Below are 22264 nucleotides of genomic sequence, written 5' to 3'. Positions count from 1 at the left end.
GCTCTCGGGTCTCAACAACAACAATGCCAACGACGTAACGTCGTCTGTGTTAGTGAAGTGGCACCATCATCGAGTTCAGTGGGAGGAAGTATGTGGACTGCCTGAGAAAATGATGGGCAAAATCAAGAATGATTTCAATATTGGATTCTGGGAGGCTTACTTACCTATGATGTGTTATCATTGAGGTTTGTTTTTTGGTGGGGCGGCATTTTGTTGAATTGGTCGTGGTTCTGCAAGTGAGAACTCATCAGATGAGTGATGACATCAAGAAGCTCAATGCAACACAATCAATGTTTTTTTCTAATTAAGTTTTTAATCATAATCTAGATATAAGTTTAGTTTGTATTGATTGTTGCAAGTAATTTATGAGATATTAAGATTGATAAAAATATATGTATTGTTTATTTCTATATAATCGTTATGCACTAATATTTTATCAGATATTTGTGTGCCATCGTATCATATTGTACTACTGTATACTTGTACTCTGATGCATTTGTGCAAACAGGCATTTGATGTAAGCAAGACGACGACCCATAAATGCAAAGCTACCAAAGTACCATGTGAGCATAGCTATCAGCACATCGGTTGAGTTATATGATCCTTATAAGTCATCTGGGAGACTGGGACTTCATTTTTTCATTTTAAAGGTATGAAATATATTTAAACAACTATCTTATTTAGATAAAATCTAACTACGTGATATATAGAAGACAAAAAACACTTTTTATTGGGCTATAGGTTTCCGCTGCTCCGTCGCCACGGCCCGCGAGACGCGCAATGGGAATCATCCGACCCGAGATCGCTTTCCATTCCCATCGCTTCTCTTCTCCACACGAACTCACTCTTGAGAGATAGAGCGAAACACAAAGCAGGCAAAAAAAAAAAGGATAGAGAGAAAAAATCATTCTCGTTTCTCTCACTCCGCTATACCCCCGCCCGAATCGATGGAGATTAGGGCTCCGCCAACGAGCCTCAGTCTCGCGCCGCCGCCCGCCTCCGCCAGCTTCCGCCGAACACCGCTTAGGACCTTCTTCCTTAACGGCAGCGGTGCGTGCTTCGATTCCGTACCCCAGCCACTTCTTCATATCCTTTCTGTCTTGTGGCTGGCGATTGGTGCTTGAGGCCTTTGTCTGGGGAATCTGTTATGGCGCCGCCTAATCCTCCTCAGTGTCTCCTTACCGCATGCTAATCTAGCGGAACATTTGTTGTCTGGGATGCTCAGTTCTACTGCTGCAATTGTTGAACCAGTGTGAACAGTGGCGTCAGTTGGGCTGTGAGGGTCAATGCCTTTGTTGCCAGCCATCCATGAAATGAATATGTTGTTATGGCGAACTATCATATGCAACATTATTTATGTAATAGCCACCTGTTTACATCATGAGCAAATATGAGCGGATGAGCCTAGACTTGGTTGAATTTGCAACTGTACAGGTCGCAATTTATATATAAATAAATTGATAGCTTTCTGGTTTACAGTGGAAAAAAATGAATCTAGCGCCTCTCGACTTGTAATAAGCGAAGCTATGTTTTGATATGTGAAGTGGAAGCATCTTTTGCTTACCTGAAGCTATTGGAGACTGTTGATTCTCACTGCACTGCATGGTTTTCAACACCGCAACAGGATCCTATTTTTTCCCTGGAACATTTTCATCATGTGTGATGCTAATCTGTTGACACCACTGCTCGTGCTTTGATTCTACAGAATGTTAATGTTTGATTTTTCTCATGCCTGTTGATCCTAGTTGAGTTCCGCACATGATTGATATGGTTCTACAGAATGTTAATGTTTGATTTTTCTCATGCCTGTCCATGTTGTAGTGCACATGCTCAGACTATTGAACAAAATAATAACGTATTGGTTGAGAGCTCTACAAAGCGCAGAGTGCAATGATACGGGGATAGTTTATAAATCTGTGTCTATGACTGCTAACTTACCCTTCCTTGTGCTCTACAGTTTCACTTAAAGTTGTGCAAGTACGACAATCAAATGTCAACAGATTTAAGTGCAATAGCATACAAAGTAACCTCTTTGATAGACTAACGAGGGTTGCCAGGGTGAGCAGTATTTATTCCATCATTATGTTATTTGCAATAGCCACTTTTTCATATGTAATCTAAAGTTTTGGCTTTTGGGCACCTCGGTTTGTCTAGTCCTACGCAAATGCAGTTCTAAGTTCATTTGAGGACCCTGAGAAGATTCTCGAGCAGGCAGTTCTCGAGATGAACGATGACTTGACAAAGATGAGGCAGGCCACAGCACAGGTTTGTTGTGACTGCAGTCAGTATAATTGGTAGAGCATTTTCTTTCTTTCCAATAGTGTCAGATGTTGTCTTTTCCAAGCTCCAACACATTTTTTTCTATCATCTTCAAAGTGTTATTACATAAATAATTAACGTTGGTGCGACATGCTAGTTTGTTTGCGGCCTCTTACATCACACACTTCTACTCTTTTGTTTCATCTCTTGTTATGCTTGTGAAACGGAAAATTGATTCTATTTTACGGATTCTTGTTTTGATAGGTCTTGGCGTCTCAAAAGCGGCTTGAGAATAAATACAAAGCTGCAGAACAAGCTTCTGCTGATTGGTATGGTTATGGTTTATGACAGCGAACTGAACCGTGACTTGTTTGCTTTTCAGTAAATGGATATTATTTTTTGTCAAAGTGTAGGTATCGAAGGGCTCAACTTGCTCTTCAAAAGGGTGACGAGGATCTTGCTCGCGAAGCCCTTAAGCGGCGTAAATCATATGCTGTATGTGTCATTGATGATGTGTAGTACAATGTGCTTGTTTTAGGTTTTCTTACCACATTGATTCGAATAGAATTTATGTTACATTATCTATGCGACATGTTTTTTTTCAACAGTCTATGCTGTTGAATCAACATATCAAATTGTATTGCGTGATTGTTTGCTTAGGACAATGCAAGCTCCTTAAGGTCCCAGCTTGATCAGCAGAAGGGTGTAGTTGAAAATCTGATTTCAAATACCCGGGTGAGTTACTATTTTGAACTGCTAGAACAGTATTTACTCTTTTCGGTGTCCTTATTATATTTGTTGGTACAGTTCTATGTGTTCATGTAGTGCACCAGGTGAAAGGTGCTCAACGAGTATTATTTAATTATTAACCACTGGAGTATGCCATTATGTAGGTTCTTGAGAGCAAGATAGCAGAGGCCAAGCAGAAAAAGGATACGCTTAAAGCTCGTGCTCAATCAGCAAAGTATGCATTTATTATTTCTTGGTTACTTTTTGTGATATGTTTCTTTGTGCTGTGGACACAGACAAATGTGGATCTTGTTTCACTTCAGGACTGCCACAAAAGTGAGCGAAATGTTGGGCAACGTGAATACAAGTAGCGCCCTTTCTGCATTTGAGAAAATGGAGGAAAAAGGTACTCCCTTGATTTAACCCTTTTTTCCAACTATTACTGTCCCTTATGTTTTATATGGTAATATTAGTCTTTTTTCATGGCTGGTTTGCTGCCATTGGTTTTGGTTTAGAGCAGGACATGCCCTAATACTCTATGTTGAACATAGCTTGCAACTCTACATTCTACAATCAAGGAGTTACTATTATAAGTCTATAACACTGAGGTCAGCTAGAGCATACGCATTATACAGTTACAAGGTTCCATACTTCAGCAGCCAGAAATTGAATACAGAAGGTTGCTGTCATAATACCAGTAGTCAACCTCGAGCCCCTAAAAAAGTTATTCCTCGTTTGTCATCAAGTTGTTAGCTGCAATAACTTCACCAGAGTACTAGTGCCATTTTCCTTTTAGAAGCTTCGAAAGTTTGGCAGTGACATTACCGAGATGCACTAAGATGGACTCCTTGCAAATATGTTGGTTTATCCTGGGATATTTCACTATGACCTAGTGCTGTCATGAGTACGATCTTGACAAGGCATGATTGCATCCTCAATTCATATATTTGATCTCTCACTATGCATTTGGGGTTATTTGACTATGACCTTGGCAAGGCATAACAACATCTTCAAAAACTTCATTTCAACTGCACTGTGTTTGTTGTGATTTGCAACTATCACATGTCTTCTTTTAGTCAAGAATGATGTCTGACGGTACATTTGCTTGCTTCGTGTGTTTATCAACAACATGTTTCATTCCATGCTAGAATGTTAGAATGCTGTTCTCAGACAAATAATGCGATATTTACACATTTGATGCTCAGTTATGGCGATGGAATCCCAAGCGGAGGCACTCGGCCAATTAGCAACTGACGATCTAGAAGGAAAGGTAAAAATGAACATTTACAAGGCAGTCATAAGTACTTGCCTTGATCTAATGACACATGACTACCTGTATTTATCGGTGACAGTTTGCACTGCTCGAGAATTCATCTGTCGATGATGATCTTTCACAGCTGAAAAAAGAACTCTCGGGAAGCTCTTTGGTATGTACTGTTATCTGGCTTCTCAAAATTAGAACTCAACAATTGTCAAGCTAATGAGTTATCTTCTGTTGTTTAAGTATGTTGACTTGTTCACAAGATGGAAAGGCGTGACGGTAGCATTTTTTTGTTTCAAAAAAAAAAGAAGTTTTTGGACATGTTGGTTAAATGTATAGAAAAATGGATTACAATTGGTAGACAGCCATCAAATTTCCAGTCCTTCCAAAATATTTTGCCCTATTCATCTTGTATAATCTCCAGTGATTCAGAGTTAGTTTTGGTCAATCCATTTGAGGTGTACTTCACATTCAGAATTCGCTCCTTTTGAGTTCTCCGTACTGTACCTGGGAATAACGGATAACCTAATAATGCTTAAGTATGAAGGCCTAGCACAGATATTCCTGTGAACAAAGTCAGCCTGCTGACAATACACACATTACCTTCATTTTCTTAATTAGAGCAAGCCAGTTGAGGAATGAATGATAAGCATATGCACCGCCTTCTGTCTCGCACTCTTACTGGCGCTCCCGCTCTCGTCCTTTCTCCTTACAAATGAATCGCTCGCTTACTTATCCAATGCAAATTGACCAAATATATCTGCATGTCCTACAGAAAGGGGAGCTCCCATCAGGCAGAAGAGCGGCCAGCAACTCAGGCGCCGGGCGCCCTTTCCCCGACCTAGAGATTGAGAGCGAGCTAAACGAGCTGCGGAGGAAGGCCAAAGAATACTAGAGAGTAGAGACTCTCCACCAACCATCCTTCCCGGGCCTGACAGAATCTCTCATTTCCAAGTACATATAGCACAGCTGCAGATTTGCTCCATCGCGCCTTGGAAAGTTGGAACAGAGGTGCGCCTTTGACTGTCACTGTCAAAGGGTATATGGAGTCGCCGAGTTTCTCGGCATTTTCCCGTCGACGGACATTTGTACAGCTAGCCATAAATTGTTGTAAATCACTACGCTCCCTAGAGCCCTTTTTTTTGCGTACTACGTATATAGTCAAAGTTTGAAGTTTCCGCGTCGTGGTTTTTACCCCCATTTTTTCCGTGCCATAACATGTGTTTTGTGACTGGAGACTTGGGATCCTCAGCCAGGTCGATCAAATACTCCCTTTTTTTCTTCTTCTTCTTGCAGCGCCTGTCGACGAGTCCAAGTCAGTGCTCGGGTGCGACTGCTTCGTTGTTTCGTTCATTCTATCGCCTGTTGGTCAGAGAGTATCAAAGCTTGCTGATCCTATCCTGAGTGTGCGGTCGGGTTTTTTTTTGGTTCTTTGACCAGCGTCTGAATTCCTACCTTGCCGTGCGCGTGCGCGTCACATATATATGGACTTTGAATGCTGCACCATACGGACTTTGAACGGCGGCGCGTCCGTGGTGCATGGTCTCTCTTTTTTTTCGGTTTTACTCGTGCGTCCTTGCTCGTACACAAACACAACCAACTTTTTTCAAAGACATTGGCTTCACGGTGGACGAATGGACGATGGCGTAGTCTGTTGTAGTATCGTGCATGTCAAGCACTCTGTACGGACTTGAAAGAGATTACTATACTGATAGGGAGAAAGATCAGCACGGCCGGTAAGCTCAACGCTGGCGTGTCAAGTCATCCGACGCCGGGCTGCCAGTGAATTCAACCAACCGCCTTGACTTTCCAGAGCCGCTCGCTCGCCCCGTCTGTGGTCCTGGAGTCGAAAGTCGAAATGTTGACCGATTCTGGGTTCCCGGGAGGCGGCAGCAGGAGGCAAACAGGTCACCGGAATTTTCAACCTAGTTGGCTGCAAAGCAGAGACCTGGCGTGGGGGAAAAGAAAGCACGCCCTGGCCGGCGACCCGGCAGGCCGGCACACACCATGACACCAACACCACGCACGTACCTTGCACGTCCGGAGTGCCACGAGCGCGCTCTATTATAAGGCAGCGGCAGAGCCGCTTCCGGTGTGTCCAGAGCGGAGCAGCCAGCAGCAGAGCACACGGCGCACTCTGTTCGTCGTCGTCAAGGAGCCTGCCTGATCGAGACGCGTACAGCGAGCTGAGCCGGCAGAGATTAAGTCACCAGCAGCCATATGGGCCACCGTGCAACGCTCGTCGCCGTCGCCGTCCTTCTCGCCGCCGTCGCGGCGCTGAGCCTGGCGGCGCGGTGCGCGGACGCCGCGAGGCCCGTGCCGCCGAGCCCCGCGTACTACGAGTCGCTCGTGTCCACGCTGATGGCGATGCTCCCGGAGGGGCCTAGCGACGGAGGCGCGGGGCACTGAAGACTGAACACGTACCGCAAGGGTCAAAGTTGAAACCTTGGAGTAATTGTTTGTAGCTAGGGGTTCTTTGGTTTGTTTACCTCTCCATATATCTCTTTTTTTTTGGCTTTCGCTTTGAGCCTCCCATGGGTTCTCAACTCAAGAGATAGTGAGATACTGAGATAGAGATGTATAGTCCCAGCAAAAGTTACTTGCTGTCAGTTCAATGCATCAGCAGTTTTGTTCTACACTCGATCTTCTGTATAATCTTGTGTTTCCCCCCCTCCAATCCTTGGTAGGTAGCCTGGCCTGCTCGATCAGTTGCCAAGCAATCAAGCATGCATGGCATGGTGCATGGATGAGTAGTTTTAGGTACACCTGGACCTTTAGGCGACGAGCTGCATGCATGGATGCCGTCGCCAATCCTTGGAACCCGTAACGTACTAGTTATCTGCAGTAACAGCATGACAGTACACATCGTGATTCGTGACCGCGCGCGACCCGTTTCTCAGGGACGAAACCAGAACAGGACTATGCTTCGGCGAACGTGGCACCTGTAGCGGTAGTAGACGGATCACCAGTTCACCACTAGCTAGCCAGCCAGTCTTTCTTTTTGACCTGTGGCCGGAGTCAAACACGTGGCGTCGCCGAGCAAACCATGATGTCGCGAGTGCCGACGATGGGCATGCACGCACACGCACGGCACGAGCAAGAAAAGGCAAAAAAAAAAAGTCCAACAAAACGAGTCAATGGCCACCTGCTGCTAGTAGCTTGATTTAGACTCTCTTCGACGGTTCACATCTCCTCTCCCCTCCCCTCAAATAGCGGCAACAGAGACACATTTTGGCGTTCATCGCTGCCCCCTTGCAGTCCCTCTATGAGCTACAGTGCTAGCGGGAGGAGAAGCGAACCACTACATTTGAGGTACGGCAACCGGCCCCCTCATACACTGTGTTGATCTTGGGTTTTGTGCCGACAACAATAGTTAGTAGAGAGAAAAAATTATAATGGATGATAAATTGGTATAGGAAATAATATTTTATGGTGTGGTGGGGTATAGAGGTTTGATATATGGGGAATCGCTGTAGAGCGTGGAGATATATGGAGAAAAGAACGCTGATGTGACACGTAAGTGGATATAGGGAGAGAAATTTAGAGGACACGGTTGAACACAGTCTTAGCTGGCTTTTGACTGCCACGCTCGAGCGAAATAGAGGTAGGAGTTCTGAAGTATACTACTTATAAGAAGAATGCTGTGCGCAGTGCGCGTGTTCCGAATTTTTTGGGCACGAGTTCTGGAACCGCGGCTCGTTGACATGCATGACATGAACTACGGTCATGTTTGGTTTCAATTAGTCCTAGAACTAAACTTTAGTCCCTACATGTTTGGTTCTAGGGACTAAACATATTCTAAAGTTATTAAATACAATGTTCAAAGACTCAAATGCCCTTAGAATATAATCATAATATTAGTTATCCATACAAAAAAGGTAAGGGCAACATGATAATTATGTGCTTTTAGTCTCTTTTAGCACCTATGTGAAGGACTAAAGACTAAATCATTTTAGTCTATATTTTAGTCATAGTGTTTGGCAAAAAAGAGACTAAATGAGACTAAAAACTAGAGACTAATGTTTAGTCCCTCTAACCAAACACCCCTACATGTCATTAGATACGCCTCGTTGTCTGAGACACGAGCTGCAGAAAATAGGCCTACAGGGCCCAGGAAAAAAAACTGATGCTCTCATTGAGAAAGAATTGTGCGTCCAAAGGCCCATAAAGTGTGGCCCAAATAAGAACACACGAACGGTGCCGTCTGGCTTCTGCTCTGTATCAAGACACATTAAATTTTTTCTCTCTCTCTGACTAGATTAGATACGTTATCTATGTATTCTTCTTTCTGATCCATCCATCCATCCCTACTCACCGCCACCGGCAGCTCCTAGAGTATGCATTGCATACATGCATGCGTGTGATGCATCCTCGGCGTTAGGTGTGTGAAACCTATCAGAAGGGTTAGCTTCAGCCGCATCGACTGTACCCTGCAAGGAACCAAAATTCAGTAATAGCTGCTTCAGCTTTCCAGTGCTTTTCAGTTACAACTGTAAAAAAAGTAGTAGTATATATTTGCATGTGGGACTTCGGTTATGGTTTTTTTAACAAACAAGTAGTGCACTCGAGCCCAACAGCCCCAACTGGTTGCTCTTTCAGATAATTAAATTTCCAGAACCAAGCAGAAAAGGCGCGCCCTGCTCTCTTCTTTACTAGTGCGATGTGTATGTATGTTGTAGCAAGAAGAAGCAACGTCGTCGGGGGCTGAGGTGACGCAGCAGCAGTGCAGGAGGCAGATATAGTCGTTGCCGAGATGAGGAGACAATATGAGGCCATCAAATGAAGACGTTGGCCTACAAACAATACATGCGTTGTTAGGAGCCAACTCCCAGCACTAATAAGCCACGCCCTGATTTCGACCAGGGACCCAACTAGCTATAGCTAGCTAATAGGCATCTATCTTACGAGATGTTAAGTTGCAATTTCTCGTCTCTGTCAGCTGGAGTACCTTGCAAGCAAGACTACTGCCCCCTCCCCCACCCCCCCACTCGATCTCAAGAGTAGTCTCCTCTCGATCGGCGCTTAATAAGCTAGCCACTCTCAACAACATTTTTCCCCTTCTTTTACAACACGTTCCACTCATGTAAGGGAGAGGGAGATCATAGCCTGGGTCAATGCTGTCGCTACGTGACTGGTTTCGGTCTCTTTCCTTCTTGTAATTTTGTATAAATACTACTCCTTACGTTCTTTTTTTTTTATTTGTCGCGTTTTACTTCGAATATGAACTAGCCGGCGACAAGTGATGTTTGAAATTTCGGTTGCCAACAAACAAGCTTCGAGAACATTTGGTAGATAGGAAATAAAGATTTCAAAACTTTGTCGGAAATGGAAACGAAAATGGTAAGACTATATATATTTACAACCGAAAATGAAATTGCTCAGCGCTCAGTGAGAGAGAAGCCGCCTGCAACTGCAGCTGCAGCTGCAGCTGCAGCTTGTCGACGACGGTTACTTCATCGAGACAAAACGCTGCTAATCAGGGTGACAGTTGGAAGTGGATCATCGCGCTGGGTCGGAGAGGATTCGTGCTCAAGCAAGCGTGTGGGCAATGACATAGCCATCATCATCGAATGAGATGAGGCTGGCTGCTAGCTGAGTGGCTGCTATAGATAATACAGGATATAGTGTCTATATATCCTACCTTACAGAAAAGCTTCCGAGTTTTAACCAACAGCCAGCGCGCGATCATGACAGCATCATTTCCCACGTCAAAAAAAATCCGCAGAATCGAATCATGCGTAATTAGTATCCGTCAGACATGGCTGTGGCGCGCAATAACAGATGAACAGTGACTGTTAGGTGAAGGTAAGCATGCACGTCTGTCTGTCTGTCGTATCAGTAGCCGTGAATTTAGCCTACAGTTCAGATCCCACACACACTGATCTTTATGAACCAAGCAAAAGAATCCCCCCCCCAACCCCCCCCCCCCCAAAAAAAAACAGATAAGTACTGTATTAGTGTATTTAGTATTTTTCTCATACTGCTGTAGTTCAGTAGACCACCAGTGACGATAGTGAAACATACCTGCTACTACAACCTACCATACCTTCTTGTAGACTTCACAAAATACTATACAGGATATTCTCTCGACCAATCGAGTTGCAGCCTTTACTAGCCTGCGTACAACTGCACAGTCCATGTTGTACAACTATAAAGTATGCATCACACATGGCAGGGGTCCCCAAAAGGACACATACATGCTTGAAGTACTCCTACAGCATTGGCAAGGCAAAGGCAAGGCACAACGAAACAGTGTGACCCTCAAGCCCCTGCAGTCCTGCACTGCAGCAAAGTGCTGCCCTTTCGAGGCTTGGCAATCAAGCAAGGTTGGCCGGGTGTCATGTCATCGAGTAGGGAAGTAAGTGGGCATGCACTCCCATTCACCACCCCCACCAGGCCACCACCAAGAAGAAATCTATAAGACGCGGTCCCTCTCACCAAGTGCGGAGAGTTCCAAGGAAAGAGGCCATGGCCAGGAGGTGCTGCGGTCTGTCGACGCCTGTAAACAGCTAGCTAGACCGCGCGCTATGGCCTTGAGAGCGGTCGTGTGTGCACAGACGGGCATGATTTTGTGAGGGGTGTTATACCAGCGAGCATAATAAAGAGGGTCACTGACTGGAAGGAGATTAGGAGAAGGACTGCATTGCAGCTCTGGTGAAGTGCGAGCAAGATCTTGGAGAGGTTGTGGCATGTGGGACTGAGGGCTGTAAACAAGGTATGCACCTTTGGTTCTTCACACCATCTTCTCGTTTTGTTTCTTTTTTTTTTCTTTTTCCCACACTGAAAATTACCATGTCCCCTGCTATGATGCACTGTAAATATACAAATCATGCTAAGTTTCTCAGTGGCTGCTGAATTGCGCAGCACTACTGTAATTTTTTTTACACTTCTACACTGCACAAAAAAAATATAAGTACAGTAGAAATGATAGCGATGTCGGGTACCATGACTCCATGAGTCCGTAAAGGATTACCACACATTCAAAGTTCAACTTTACAGACTGTTAGTGCCGTGTTCGTGTGCTAGTTATTAGACAGACACAGGTCGTTCCTTCAGAACAAAGCGTCAGGCTAATTTCTTATTCTTGCCTCGATTACTTTACGATTTTCCAAGGCCAAAGATTTATTTATTACCCCTTCTACTTCTAATTGTAGGTCATTCCAACTTTCTTGAGGAGGTAAAACATCTCAAGTTTAAGTAAATTTTATATAATAAAATACTGACGCTTTGTATATCAAATAAGTATTGTTACATTATTTATTATTATATTTTTATAGTATAACTATTTGATGTCATAAATCTATATAGTTATCTCTATAATTTTTAACTAAACGTAAGATGCTTGAACTTTTAAAAAAATGGAATGATGAACGAATGATGCAAACTTTCTCACTCGTCCCGTTGTTCATGGAATTACACTACAGGCCTCCCTCCCTGGCAGTGAGAAATGTTAAAGGACGGTAGCAAGGAGAAATGTTAAGGCGGAGATGGGTAAGAAGGGAAATTGGTTCACTGCGCTCAAGAAGGCCTTCACCTCAAGCCCCAAGGAGAAGCCAACAAATGTAAGTTGGTACTCCAAAATCGACCCTAATTGATTGATTGATTATTATATGCATGTGTTAGCTACGTTTCGAAGCAGATTTTTCTCACCAGTAACACAGCAAAGACAAATCAACCTAGTTTAAAGGAAGGAACTCAAAAGAATTTGGGTTGAGTGTTGATTGCTGTGGAGTAACGTGCTCCATCAATGGCAAATTGTCGTGCGTGCAGGTGCATCAGCTGGTAGCGCAGTACCCGTCTACTCACGCGCACGGCTGGGAGAAGAAGCGATGGGGAGGCTTCGGGCGGTCGCGGCCGCACGCGGAGCCGGCGTCCCCGGCGGCGGGCGCGCTGATCAACATCCCGCTGTACCGCGAGCCGAGCAGCATCGAGAAGATCCTCGGCGACGCGGAGATGGACCAGCAGCGCCAGTACTACGCCGCCACCAGGGCGCAGTACCAGATCACGCCCGCGAGGCCCACCACCGCCGTCGCCGGTAGTGCTGCTTCTGCTGCTGCCGTGCCGCTGCCGCAGCCGGTGGTGGGAGTGGGAACAGCACGTGAGCGCGAGCGCAGGAGAGAAGACAAGCCGGCCGCCGTGGTGCTCCCGCTGCCGCCGCCGTCCCCTCCCCCGCTGATCAGGAGGTTCGACCATGACAGGGAGCAGCAGAAGAAGCTGCAGCTGCAGCCGCAGAGCTGCAGGGCCGAGACGGAGTGGCGGCGGCAGCAGCAGCAGCCGAGGCGGCACCGCGCGGCGAGGCAGAGCGCCGCGCCGCCGGACCGCGCGCGCGCCGCGGCCGTGGCGATCCAGGCCGCATTCCGGGGCTACATGGCAAGTCCATCTCGTCGCTTAGCTTTGCTCTTCGCGTTCGCGCGCGTCGACGCGGTTGATTGTGACGTCGCGCGTTTTCTTTTTTATTGGCGGTGGAATGGATGCAGGCGCGGCGGAACTACCGGTCGCTGCGCGGGCTGATCCGGCTGCAGGGCGTGATGCGGGGCGCCAGCGTGCGGCGGCAGACGGCGCAGGCGATGCGGTGCATGCAGACGCTGGTCCGCGTGCAGGCGCAAGTGCGCGCCAGCCGCGTGGAGGCCATGGAGCGGCGCAACCGGCAGCACCACGGCGCCATGCTCAGGGACGGCGGCAGGTGGCGCGCCAGCTCTCAGGTACTACTACATCAGTATCAGTGAGACTATACATCCTCCATGGCTAGATCACCTCAGCTTCTCTCTCCGGTGCGATCCATCCAACGCGTGCAGGACGGCGGATTTTGGGACGCCAGCCGGCTGACGCGGGAGGAGGCAGACGCGCGGACGAAGCGGAAGGTGGAGGCCGTGATCAAACGCGAGAGAGCCCTCGCCTACGCCTACTCCCATCAGGTACGGTGCCGCAGCACACGTAACCCGTTCTCATCGCCGCCATGGCCCATGGACATATGAAATAGAAAAGCCACAGGTTTGTGGTGATCGGCCACCTAAAAGCAAAGCAGGCGGTGGTGCGCCGTCGCTGTTTGGCAGGAGTTGGGCTTGGGATTAATTATTCTCGGTCTCGCAGCTACAACTTGCCATCCGATCGATCACACGCAGCGACTGACGTGCTTTTTGTTTGTTGTGCTGTCCTTTTGGCGATGGTGTCGGCGACGACGACGACGGCAGCTGCTGAAGGCGACACCGATGGCGGCCCACGCGATCCTGGCGGACCTGCAGTCGGGGCGGAGCCCCTGGTGGTGGACGCCCATCGAGCGCCGCCACGAGCCGGGGGCCTACCGCCCTGCGGATCCCGCCATTAGAAAGCCCCTGCCGGCGCTCGCCATCGCCCACCGCGACATGACGACGACGCCTGTGGCGATGACGGCGGCGACGACACCGGCCCGGTCGGTGGTCTCGGCCTACTCTAAGACAAGGGCCACGAGGCCTGTGATCAGGGTGGGAGCCCCGCCGCCTTCGAACCATAGCCACGTGGGGAGCATCCGCGACGACGAGAGCCTGACGAGCTGCCCGGCATTCGGCGGCGTGCCCAACTACATGACGCCTACGATGTCGGCGTCCGCCAAGGCACGGGCACGGGCGCACCTGCAGGAGCAGCAGAAGAACAAGGCGGCCCAGGAGAAGCCCAGGTTCTCGTTCGGGCTGGGCCAGAGCATCGGGAGCTGGGCCAAGAGCCCGTTCTGGAAGGCCGCTGTGCCGTCGTCGAGGGTGGCCACGCCGGCGGCGTCGATGGCCGGCGGGCGACACCGATCGACGCGGTCGATCAGCGGGCTTAGCACGGACTCCACCGTGTCCATGCCAGCCAGGCTCGGCACGAGGTCCTTTAAGTAGATACACATGTCGGACTCATCGTTGCTTACATTGCATTGCATTCTTCTTATATCTCTTCTCGACGCATTTGTGCTTGGAAGTGGTACACATGTGATTGATGGTGTGGCTTGTTGTGGGATACCATCGTGTTTGCTGATTTATTATTGTGCCTTACTAGCTCCCTGGTTGCTAGCTCCTTTGTTCACAGCCTTCCGTGGGTTTTTGAGAGGGGCCAGAGTTGTAGCATGTAAAATCTGTGACTCCATCGAACAACCGTACATGCGTTAAGTTCGTGCTTTTTGCCAATTACCATGGCATGTGATGCATATCCATTTAAGTTGAACGTGACACTGAGGTGAAAAAAGGAGTAGAAACATTCATGTTGTTGGGAGGGACGATATAGGTTTAATTTGTACTTTATTGAAATGCTAAAAGCATGACGGCCTCTAGTTAGGTTTAAGTGATTAATGATAACACAAAAAAATGTGCCTAACAACATATTGAGGAGATTGAGTTAAGTCACAGTGATAGAGACTGATTGGACTTATATGGTATTTGTATTCCTATTGGTGAAGATCAAATTTTACTTTTCAATATGTCAAGGAGTTATTGAACACATATAATAGTGATGGTACCTATTGGTGTTTTGAACAGACACCGGCGAGTAAATTTATGTAAGCGCGTTTTAGGACTAGATGGTGTACGCGGTGGATGCAGGGGTTATACTAGTTCGGGCTAAATGTCCATACTATAGACTTCGATGACACGTGCTACCAGCATCTGATTGTTTGGGGTACAGACGGGCATGAGAGGGAGAGTTCCTAAGCCTCTGTGAGGTGTGATTGTTCCTATTGTACTACGTGTGATTGTCTTTTGCTCTCCAATGTTATGTTTCCTCCCGTCTAAAGGAGGCTCCTCTTCCTAATATAGACCAAGAGAGAGGAGGGTTACAAGTTTGTCATGTAGTCACTAGCATGGTGAAGGAGTCGACACATCTGTGAGACGGTCATGCTTTTTCTCTCTTATTGTCGTCTGTCACCAGGTTTGCAACTTTGTTGACTTGCTTGACGAGGTTGCGTGAAGTTTGCGGGGTTGTAGAGCATGCGTACGCACTCCTTGGACCTTGGTGTTGGGGTTCCCTAGACCCCATATAGAGGCCTAAGTCGGTGTAGGCGTTGTAGGGCTATCCAATGTGGTGTCCACTTCTTGGAGTTGGTTAAGCTCACTCCCAATACTCGTCGGTAGATGACGTCCATGTAGTTTGTTCATACCTCCGTCCTTACTTGGTGGGCTTTATGGGTGAAGGTAATGCAGAGGATCATCATCGTTCGTAGGACAACCCATGTTGATGCGGGAGCGGTCCGACCGATCCTGTGAGTCGGGTGTGTTTTGCTTGATCAGAGGGATTGGCCTTAGGTGCGTCCAACCCTTTCTGTTTCACCCAACATCCAAGAGTCCCTGTTTTTTGTTGAACTGGGGGTAGGGGCACATGGCTTGCATTTGCCTGCTATAACATGTTGAGTTACGTTCGGCCTGGTTCGGGCATGCCTTTTCCTTTTCCTTGACCCATGGGCTTCGGGCCTCGGGGGTTATTACCCTCGACTGTAGCCCCAAAGCCTCCGAAGAAACGAGTGTTCCTTTAGAGGCTTTTCACGAATCACGAATCAAGGGAGGCTGAGACATTCGGGGCTCTGAGTGCGTTTGACCCATGTTATTCTCGTTCAGGCTATATAGGCTCCCAGGTTGATCGGCCCTTTGTGGCTTATCAATGGTCTTATGAAAGACGAGACGACACACTGTTGACTAACAATGTTTTTGTATAAAATGTCAACGTGACAAGGGGCACTCATCCGACACAACCATATGTTGTGAGAAAAACTAAACACCCTTTCCATTGTTAAGTATGGTCACATCGTCACAACATTTCGTTATGTTGACCTTTTTGCCACCACACCAACACAGAATATTGAGAATTATCAATGTACATGAGATATACGTGCGCATCACAACTCAACACAACTCATCATCTAAGAAGAAAGGCTTGGTCCTCATAGTTAATCAGGAGAACGATGACAAAGCAAAAAATGAAGATCTTGAGAGATCAAATCACGATGAAATTGATGATGCGAAGCTATCTACCATGGGAAAAAGGCAATAAAAATGCTCAACCTCGTCTTGGTTTACATTGTAATTTTATCGAGAGAACTAACCAACCAGGACCATAACTATCATCTCAAAATTTCTTATTGAAAGGGAATTAGGCTTACACCTAGTCCCTAATTAATTTTGGTGGTTGAATTGCCCAACACAAATTTATTGGACTAACTAGTTTGCCCAAGTGTATAGATTATACAGGTATAAAAGGTTCACACTCAGCCAATAAAAAGACCAAGTTTTGGATTCAACAAAGGAGCAAAGTGGGAACCGAAGGCCCTCTGGTCTGGGAGCACCGGACTGTCCGGTGTACACCAGACAGTGTCCGGTGCACCAGAGGACTCCAACACGAACTCGCTACCTTCGAGAATTTTCAGAGGCTCTCGCGCTATAATTCACCGGACTGTCCGGTGTACACCGGACAGTGTCCGGTGCGCCAAGGAAGGTCGGCCTCAGGAACTCGCCAGCTTCGGGAAACGCCAACGGCTAGTCCGCTAAAATTCACCGGACTGTCCGGTGTGCACCGGACTGTCCGGTGCGACTCCGGTGCAACGGCTATCTCCGCGCCAACGGCTACCTGCGGCGCATTAAATGCGCGCGCAGCGCGCGCAGATGTCAGGCGCGCCCATACTGACACACCGGACCAGGAACAGTAGGTGTCCGGTGTGCACCGGACACCCAGGCGGGCCCTTAAGTCAGAAGCTCCAACGGCTAGAATCCAACGGCAGTGATGACGTGGCAGGGGGCACCGGACTGTCCGGTGTGCACCGGACTGTCCGGTGCGCCATCGTGCAGACAGACTCCCAACGGCCACTTTTGGTGGTTGGGGCTATAAATACCCCAACCACCCCACCATTCATTGCATCCAAGTTTTCCACTTCCCAACTACTACAAGAGCTCTAGCATTCAATTCTAGACACACCAAATAGATCCAATCCTCTCCAAATTCCACACAACGCCATAGTGACTAGAGAGAGTGATTTGCTTGTGTTCTTTCGAGCTCTTGCGCTTGGATTGCTTCTTTTCTTTCTCACTTGTTCTTGTGATCAAAACTCAATTGTAACCAAGGCAAGAGGCACCAATTGTGTGGTGGCCCTTGCGGGGAAGTATTGTTCCCGTTTGATTGAGAAGAAGAAAAGCTCACTCGGTCCGAGGGACCGTTTGAGAGAGGGAAGGGTTGAAAGAGACCCGGCCTTTGTGGCCTCCTCAACGGGGAGTAGGTTTGCAAGAACCGAACCTCGGTAAAACAAATCCGCGTGTCTCACTTGTTTATTCGCTTGCGATTTGTTTTGCGCCCTCTCTCGCAGACTCGTTTCTTTATTACTAACGCTAACCCGGCTTGTAGTTGTGTTTATATTTGTAAATTTCAGTTTCGCCCTATTCACCCCCCCTCTAGGCGACTATCAATTGGTATCAGAGCCCGGTGCTTCATTAGAGCCTAACCACTCGAAGTGATGTCGGGAGATCACGCCAAGAAGGAGATGGAGACCGGCGAAAAGCCCACTACAAGCTACGGGAGCACTTCATTGGAAGAGTCCCGCACCAAAAGGAGGGAGAAGAAGAAGAGCTCCTCCAACAAAGGGAAGGAGAAGAAAACTTCTTCTCACCATAAAGAGAAGAAGGAAAAATCTTCTTCCCACAAGCCGCATTGGAGTGGGGACAAACAAAAGAGGATGAGGAAAGTGGTCTACTACGAGACCGACACTTCATCAACATCGACCTCCGGCTCCGACGCGCCCTCCGTAACTTCTAAACGCCAAGAGCGTAAGAAGTTTAGTAAGATCCCCCTACACTACCCTCGCATTTCTAAACATGCACCTTTACTTTCCGTCCCATTAGGCAAACCACCAACTTTTGATGGTGAAGATTATGCTAGGTGGAGTGATTTAATGCGATTTCATCTAACCTCACTCCACAAAAGTATATGGGATGTTGTTGAGTTTGGTGCACAGGTACCATCGGTAGGGGATAAGGATTATGATGAGGATGAGGTGGCCCAAATAGAGCACTTCAACTCTCAAGCGACAACGATACTCCTCGCTTCTTTAAGTAGAGAGGAGTATAACAAAGTGCAAGGGTTGAAAAGCGCCAAGGAAGTTTGGGATGTGCTCAAAACCGCACACGAGGGAGATGAGCTCACCAAGATCACCAAGCGGGAAACGATCGAGGGGGAGCTCGGTCGGTTCCGGCTTCGCAAAGGAGAAGAGCCACAACACATGTACAACCGGCTCAAGACCTTGGTGAACCAAGTGCGCAACCTCGGGAGCGTAAAGTGGGATGACCATGAGGTGGTTAAGGTTATTCTAAGATCTCTTATTTTCCTTAACCCTACTCAAGTTCAATTAATTCGTGGTAATCCTAGATATACTAAAATGACCCCCGAGGAAGTAATCGGGCATTTTGTAAGTTTTGAGTGCATGATCGAAGGCTCGAGAAAGATCAACGAGCTTGACGAACCCACCACAGCCGAAGCTCAACCCGTCGCATTTAAGGCGACGGAAGAAAAGAAGGAGGAGGCTACACCAAGTCGACAACCAATAGACGCCTCCAAGCTCGACAATGAGGAGATGGCGCTCGTCATCAAGAGCTTCCGCCAAATCCTCAAGCAAAGGAGGGGGAAAGACTACAAGCCTCGCTCCAAGAAGGTTTGCTACAAGTGTGGTAAGCCCGGTCATTTTATTGCTAAATGTCCTATGTCTAGTGACAGTGACCGAGGCGACGACAAGAAGGGGAGAAGAAAGGAGAAGAAGAGATACTACAAGAAGAAGGGCGGCGATGCCCATGTTTGTCGGGAATGGGACTCCGACGAAAGCTCAAGTGACTCCTCCGACGATGAGGACGCCGCCAACATCGCCGTCACCAAGGGACTTCTCTTCCCCAATGTCGGCCACAAGTGCCTCATGGCAAAGGACGGCAAAAAGAAAAAGGTTAAATCTAACTCCTCCACTAAATATGAATCTTCTAGTGATGATAATGCTAGTGATGAGGAGGATAGTTTGCGTTCCCTTTTTGCCAACCTTAACATAGCTCAAAAGGAAAAATTAAATGAACTAGTCAGCGCTATTCATGAAAAGGATGACCTTTTGGATTCCCAAGAGGATTGTCTAATTAAAGAAAACAAGAAACATGTTAAGGTTAAAAGGGCTTATGCTCTAGAAATTGAGAAATGTGAAAAATTATCTAGCGAGCTAAGCACTTGTCGTGAGATGATTGACAACCTTAGACATGAAAATGCTAGTTTAAATGCTAAGGTTGATTCACATGTTTGTAATGTTTCAATTCCCAATCCTAGAGATAATAATGATGATTTGCTTGCTAGGATTGAAGAATTAAACATTTCTCTTGCTAGCCTTAGAATAGAAAATGAAAATTTAATTGCTAAGGCTAAAGATTTTGATGTTTGCAAAACTACAATTTCCGATCTTAGGGATAAAAATGATATTCTTCATGCTAAGATTGTTGAACTTAATTCTTGCAAACCCTCTACATCTATTGTTGAGCATGTATCTATTTGTACTAGATGTAGAGATGTTGATGTTAATGCTATTCATGATCATATGGCTTTAATTAAACAACAAAATGATCATATAGCAAAACTAGATGCTAAAATTGCCGAGCACAACTTAGAAAATGAGAAATTTAAATTTGCTCGTAGCATGCTTTATAATGGGAGACGCCCGGGCATTAAGGATGGCATTGGCTTCCAAAGGGGAGACAATGTCAAAATTAGTGCCCCTCCTAAGAGATTGTCCAACTTTGTTAAGGGCAAGGCTCCCATGCCTCAGGATAACGAGGGTTACATTTTATACCCTGCCGGTTATCCCGAGAGCAAAATTAGGAGAATTCATTCTAGGAAGTCTCACTCTGGCCCAAATCATGCTTTTATGTATAAGGGTGAGACATCTAGTTCTAGGCAAACAAACCGTGCTAAGTTGCCTAAGAAAACTCCTAGTGCATCAAATGATCATGACATTTCATTTAAAACTTTTGATGCATCTTATGTTTTAACTAACAAATCCGGCAAGATAGTTGCCAAATATATTGGGGGCAAGCACAAGGGCTCCAAGACTTGTGTTTGGGTACCCAAAGTTCTTGTGTCTAATGCCAAAGGACCCAAAACCGTTTGGGTACCTAAAGTCAAGAACTAAACTTGTTTTGTAGGTTTATGCATCCGGGGGCTCAAGTTGGATACTGGACAGCGGGTGCACAAACCACATGACATGGGAGAAAAGGATGTTCTCCTCATACGAGAAAAACCAAGAACCCCAAAGAGCGATTACAATCGGGGATGGAAATCAAGGTTTGGTCAAAGGTTTGAGTAAAATTGCTATATCTCCTGACCACTCTATTTCCAATGTTTTTCTTGTTGATTCTTTATATTACAACCTGCTTTCTGTATCTCAATTATGTCAAATGGGCTACAACTGTCTTTTTACTGATGTAGGTGTCACTGTCTTTAGAAGAAGTGATGATTCAATAGCATTCAAGGGAGTGTTAGAGGGTCAGCTATACCTGGTAGATTTTGATAGAGCTGAACTCGACACTTGCTTAATTGCTAAGACTAACATGGGTTGGCTCTGGCACCGTCGACTAGCTCATGTTGGGATGAAGAATCTTCATAAGCTTCTAAAGGGAGAGCACATTTTAGGACTAACAAATGTTCATTTTGAGAAAGACAGGATTTGTAGCGCTTGCCAAGCAGGAAAGCAAGTTGGTACTCATCATCCGCATAAGAACATAATGACGACCGACAGGCCACTGGAGCTCCTACACATGGATCTATTCGGCCCGATTGCTTACATAAGCATCGGCGGGAGTAAGTACTGTCTAGTTATTGTGGATGATTATTCTCGCTTCACTTGGGTGTTCTTTTTACAAGAAAAATCTCAAACCCAAGAGACCTTAAAGGGATTCTTAAGACGGGCTCAAAATGAGTACGGCTTAAGGATCAAGAAAATAAGAAGCGACAACGGGACGGAGTTCAAGAATTCTCAAATTGAAGGCTTCCTTGAGGAGGAGGGCATCAAGCATGAGTTCTCTTCTCCCTACACGCCACAACAAAATGGTGTAGTGGAGAGGAAGAATCGAACTTTATTGGACATGGCAAGGACCATGCTTGATGAGTACAAGACTTCGGATCGGTTTTGGGCCGAGGCGGTCAACACCGCTTGCTACGCCATCAACCGGTTGTATCTACACCGAATCCTCAAGAAGACATCATATGAACTCCTAACCGGTAAAAAGCCCAACATTTCATATTTTAGAGTCTTTGGTAGCAGATGCTTTATTCTTGTTAAAAGAGGTAGAAAATCTAAATTTGCTCCTAAGACTGTAGAAGGCTTTTTACTTGGTTATGACTCAAACACAAGGGCATATAGGGTCTTTAACAAGTCCACTGGACTAGTTGAAGTCTCATGTGACGTTGTGCTTGATGAAACTAACGGCTCTCAAGTAGAGCAAGTTGATCTTGATGAGATAGGTGAAGAAGAGGCTCCATGCATTGCGCTAAGGAACATGTCCATTGGGGATGTGTGTCCTAAGGAATCCAAAGAGCCTCCAAATGCACAAGATCAACCGTCCTCCTCCATGCAAGCATCTCCACCAACTCAAAATGAGGAAGAGGCTCAAGTTGATAAAGAAGAAGATCAATCAAATGAGCCACCTCAAGATGACGGCAATGATCACGGGGGAGATGCAAATGATCAAGACAAGGAGGATGAAGAGCAAAGACCGCCGCACCCAAGAGTCCACCAAGCAATCCAACGAGATCACCCCGTCGACACCATCCTCGGCGACATTCATAAGGGGGTAACTACTAGATCTCGTGTTGCTCATTTTTGTGAACATTACTCTTTTGTTTCCTCTATCGAGCCACACAGGGTAGAGGAAGCACTTCAAGATTCGGATTGGGTGGTGGCGATGCAAGAGGAGCTCAACAATTTCACTAGAAATGAGGTATGGCATTTAGTTCCACGTCCTAACCAAAATGTTGTAGGAACCAAATGGGTCTTCCGCAACAAGCAAGATG

The 22264-nt window shown here is 46.6% G+C and overlaps 2 protein-coding genes across 3 annotated transcripts; both read left to right on the top strand.

The window, feature by feature from the left end:
• Positions 1 to 872: 872 nt before the first annotated feature.
• LOC100192628 (uncharacterized) lies at positions 873 to 5392 on the top strand. Its single transcript, NM_001367079.1, has 11 exons — positions 873 to 1050; positions 1958 to 2058; positions 2155 to 2265; positions 2524 to 2588; positions 2673 to 2754; positions 2920 to 2994; positions 3153 to 3223; positions 3312 to 3394; positions 4194 to 4258; positions 4341 to 4415; positions 5025 to 5392. Exons 1-11 carry the CDS (start codon positions 948 to 950, stop codon positions 5142 to 5144), a joined length of 951 nt encoding a protein of 316 aa, NP_001354008.1. The 5' UTR covers positions 873 to 947; the 3' UTR covers positions 5145 to 5392.
• Positions 5393 to 10660: 5268 nt separating this feature from the next.
• LOC100286093 (uncharacterized) lies at positions 10661 to 14382 on the top strand. Of its 2 annotated transcripts, XM_008656908.4 has the most exons (7): positions 10661 to 10964; positions 11404 to 11426; positions 11674 to 11811; positions 12020 to 12619; positions 12727 to 12951; positions 13045 to 13164; positions 13441 to 14382. In XM_008656908.4, the coding sequence occupies exons 3-7, from the start codon at positions 11737 to 11739 to the stop codon at positions 14101 to 14103; spliced, it is 1683 nt and encodes a 560-aa protein (XP_008655130.1). In that variant the 5' UTR covers positions 10661 to 10964; positions 11404 to 11426; positions 11674 to 11736; the 3' UTR covers positions 14104 to 14382. The 2 variants fall into 2 exon arrangements, with proteins under 2 accessions (XP_008655130.1, NP_001348307.1); NM_001361378.1 differs by lacking the exon at positions 11404 to 11426 and having other exon boundaries at positions 10705 to 10964.
• The last annotated feature ends 7882 nt before the right edge of the window (positions 14383 to 22264 follow it).

This window comes from Zea mays, chromosome 8 (assembly GCF_902167145.1).
Source record: "Zea mays cultivar B73 chromosome 8, Zm-B73-REFERENCE-NAM-5.0, whole genome shotgun sequence".
Lineage (NCBI taxonomy): Eukaryota > Viridiplantae > Streptophyta > Magnoliopsida > Poales > Poaceae > Zea > Zea mays.
The sequence above is the reverse complement of the archived record's forward strand: the minus strand, read 5'-3'. Positions and strand labels throughout refer to the sequence as shown.